General features: G+C 35.8%; 1 protein-coding gene across 1 annotated transcript; it reads left to right on the forward strand.

The window, feature by feature from the left end:
- The first annotated feature begins 217 nt into the window (after nt 1–217).
- Nucleotides 218–2,175, forward strand: LOC120092202 (zinc finger protein 4-like). The gene is made up of 2 exons (XM_039050444.1): nt 218–544; nt 1,063–2,175. Exon 2 carries the CDS (start codon nt 1,152–1,154, stop codon nt 1,959–1,961), a length of 810 nt encoding a protein of 269 aa, XP_038906372.1. The 5' UTR covers nt 218–544; nt 1,063–1,151; the 3' UTR covers nt 1,962–2,175.
- The last annotated feature ends 510 nt before the right edge of the window (nt 2,176–2,685 follow it).

Genomic DNA, 2,685 nt, shown 5'->3' on the forward strand with positions numbered 1-2,685 from the left:
TATATAACTATGGTTTTATTTTAGATTAAGCTTCGCCTTTTCTCGAGCTTAAGATATAATTTACACGTCAACTAGTTAGCACTATTTTCTGTTGGATGACATTGTTGTTTCTTGTTTTCAGTTTTTGAAAAATGGTTGGAGACGAAAAAATCAAATTATATGTTAGGACTCGTTTGATAACATTTTTGGTTTTTTGTTTCTTGCCTTCATACTTTAACTCTGGATCAGAGACATGAGTTTTTGACATAAAAGCAGAAGCTGAGAAGTAGACTATGAGTTCCTAAACAAATCAGCCACTTGATCTTGACTCCAAATGTGATTCTCAAAACTGAGATCCTTAATTGCTTTATCCATTTCCCATAATTAAACAACATCAATAATTAACCCACCATCTCAAATCTCTCTCTTCATCCTCTTTCCCCACTTCCCATCTCTTATTTGCCTTCAATCTTCTCCTCTCTCTTCATGCTTCACAACAATTTGTTCAAGAATCTGCAGTTGGCTACTTGGGTTCCTTCTGCTTGTTTATCTTCATCTTGAAATGGTATGAATCTCCCCCATGTTTCTCCTATTTTCCATTTTCTTGCTGAGATTGCAGATTAAGAACAGTTTATTCTCTTCTTCTCCTATCAAAAGTTTGTTTTTTTCTGGTTTTGATCTCTAGGCCTCTGTTTTTGTTATGTCTTTATAAGAAGAAAGATTATCAAGTGATTAGCTACTTTGTTTTTCCTCTCTCTTCCCCTTTTTGGTTCTTAGATTGTAAATTTACCATCATGAACTTTACAGTTCACATCATATTTCATGTTTTTTCCCCTTGGGATTGGATTTTTATGAACTCTCTATCTTGACCCCTTTTCAGCAAACTGTTTATATCTATATTTCAGAGAAGAGTTCTAAAACATTCAGCACTCTCTTTAAGTAACTTTGATATCTTTGTTCATAAGATGAAAAATGAACTAAATTCATAGAGATCACTTGATTTTGGCATTCATGGGATGTGATAGTTTCTTGAGTAAAGCCAGAAAAATAATGCTGATATGTATCTTGTTGAACATTTGACAGGAGGCAGTTGGGGGTGATATTGATAGCTAATTTTGAGCTTGTGTAGATGTAAAAGTATAGCTTCTGATTTCTACCAACAGCACTCAATAATGAAACCATTTCTTGACCTTGAAAAGGAGCCTTCTTGTTTGGCAAATGATTCTGACATTAGTAGCCAAGTTGCTTCTTCCAACTACATTTCTCCACTCCATGAAAATTCTAATGATAATAGCCTCATAACTAACTCTGCTAACCACAATCTTGCTGCTGCTCAATCAGGATTTGAGTCGGTTTGCCTCGACTTGACTCTCAACTTTAACATCGAAGATCACGAAACACGGCCCGATTCGACAGGATTTTCATTGTCAAGCACAAGTGATCAGAGTAGTAATGAACCTACAGCATGTTACAACACTGCAACAATGGCTGTCCCAAGAGTGTTTTCTTGTAACTACTGTCAACGCAAGTTCTTTAGTTCACAAGCTCTCGGTGGCCACCAAAATGCACATAAGCGCGAGCGAACGTTGGCGAAACGGGCGATGCGTATGGGGATTCTAGCTGAAAGATATGCAAGTTTAGCATCTTTACCATTGAAAGGCTCATCATTTAAGTCCTTAGGGATTAAAGCACACTCTTCATTGCTCCATGGAATCGCTGCACCAATGAAGCCTACTGAAATTAGAAGCAGTGCTAGATTCGAACCGGGACCGGGATATCTAGGCATGCCGATTTTCTTGGAGGACGACGAAGCAGAAGTTATGTGGCCAGGTAGTTTTCGTCCAATGGTAGAAACTAGAAACACTCATGAACTAACTCGACCAAGTTTCGTATTGACTGGTATTTCAAGCATAAGCTCAGCAGATAAGACATCGTCGGAGGACGTAGAAGACTCGACCCCTGATCTCACACTTAAACTCTAATCTAAGGGTCCATATCATCACTATTTCTGCTTTCTCTATCTGTACATTGAGTGAGAAATGGTGGTCTACTGTTGTAAGTTTCAATCAAACAAAACTTAACTTTCCCATTTCAAGTACTTGTTATATCAGTCTTTTGCTGTGGGTTTGCTATAAGTAATTTTCCTTGCTTCAGAAAGACTCATGTAGAAGCATTTTCTTGCTTTCTACTCTTTCATATGCCATAAGCATCCTCTTATCTTATAGTAATGCAAGTGCTGTAAGATTTTATCCACTCTTTTTCATTTCATTTGATTTTACCTTTCTTTCTATTTGAAACTCAGTTGGACATAAATATTTGAAGATTGCTTTTCTTTTTAAAAGGGGGAAAAAAACTTATAGAAAAAGTGCTTTTGAACCTTCTAAAAAGTAGTAAATGGAAAAAAGCTTACATTCAAAAGGTGCTTTACTTAGAGCTTTTACTTTCATAATCATTTTAAACTCAATCTAAACTTATGATCATTGAGGTGACTAGTGGAGTTAGTCATTGACTTTACTTGGACCCTTTTGCTAGATGAATTTCAGGTTCTATCAGAATGGTTAGTGGTTACTGACTCAGATCTTTATGATATTCAAAAACTAATTTAAAGTTTTATTCTAAATTTATTTAGTTCTTTATGGTGATATGATAATGCCCATGAAATATATGCTAGTTGATTAAGCACATCATGAAAAATAAATAAAGGAT

The sequence above is a fragment of the Benincasa hispida genome, chromosome 1, assembly GCF_009727055.1.
Source record: "Benincasa hispida cultivar B227 chromosome 1, ASM972705v1, whole genome shotgun sequence".
Lineage (NCBI taxonomy): Eukaryota > Viridiplantae > Streptophyta > Magnoliopsida > Cucurbitales > Cucurbitaceae > Benincasa > Benincasa hispida.

Excerpts from the sequence above, each read along its gene's own strand:
- LOC120092202 (XM_039050444.1), top strand. The coding sequence starts at position 1,152 with ATGAAACCATTTCTTGACCTTGAAAAGGAGCCTTCTTGTTTGGCAAAT.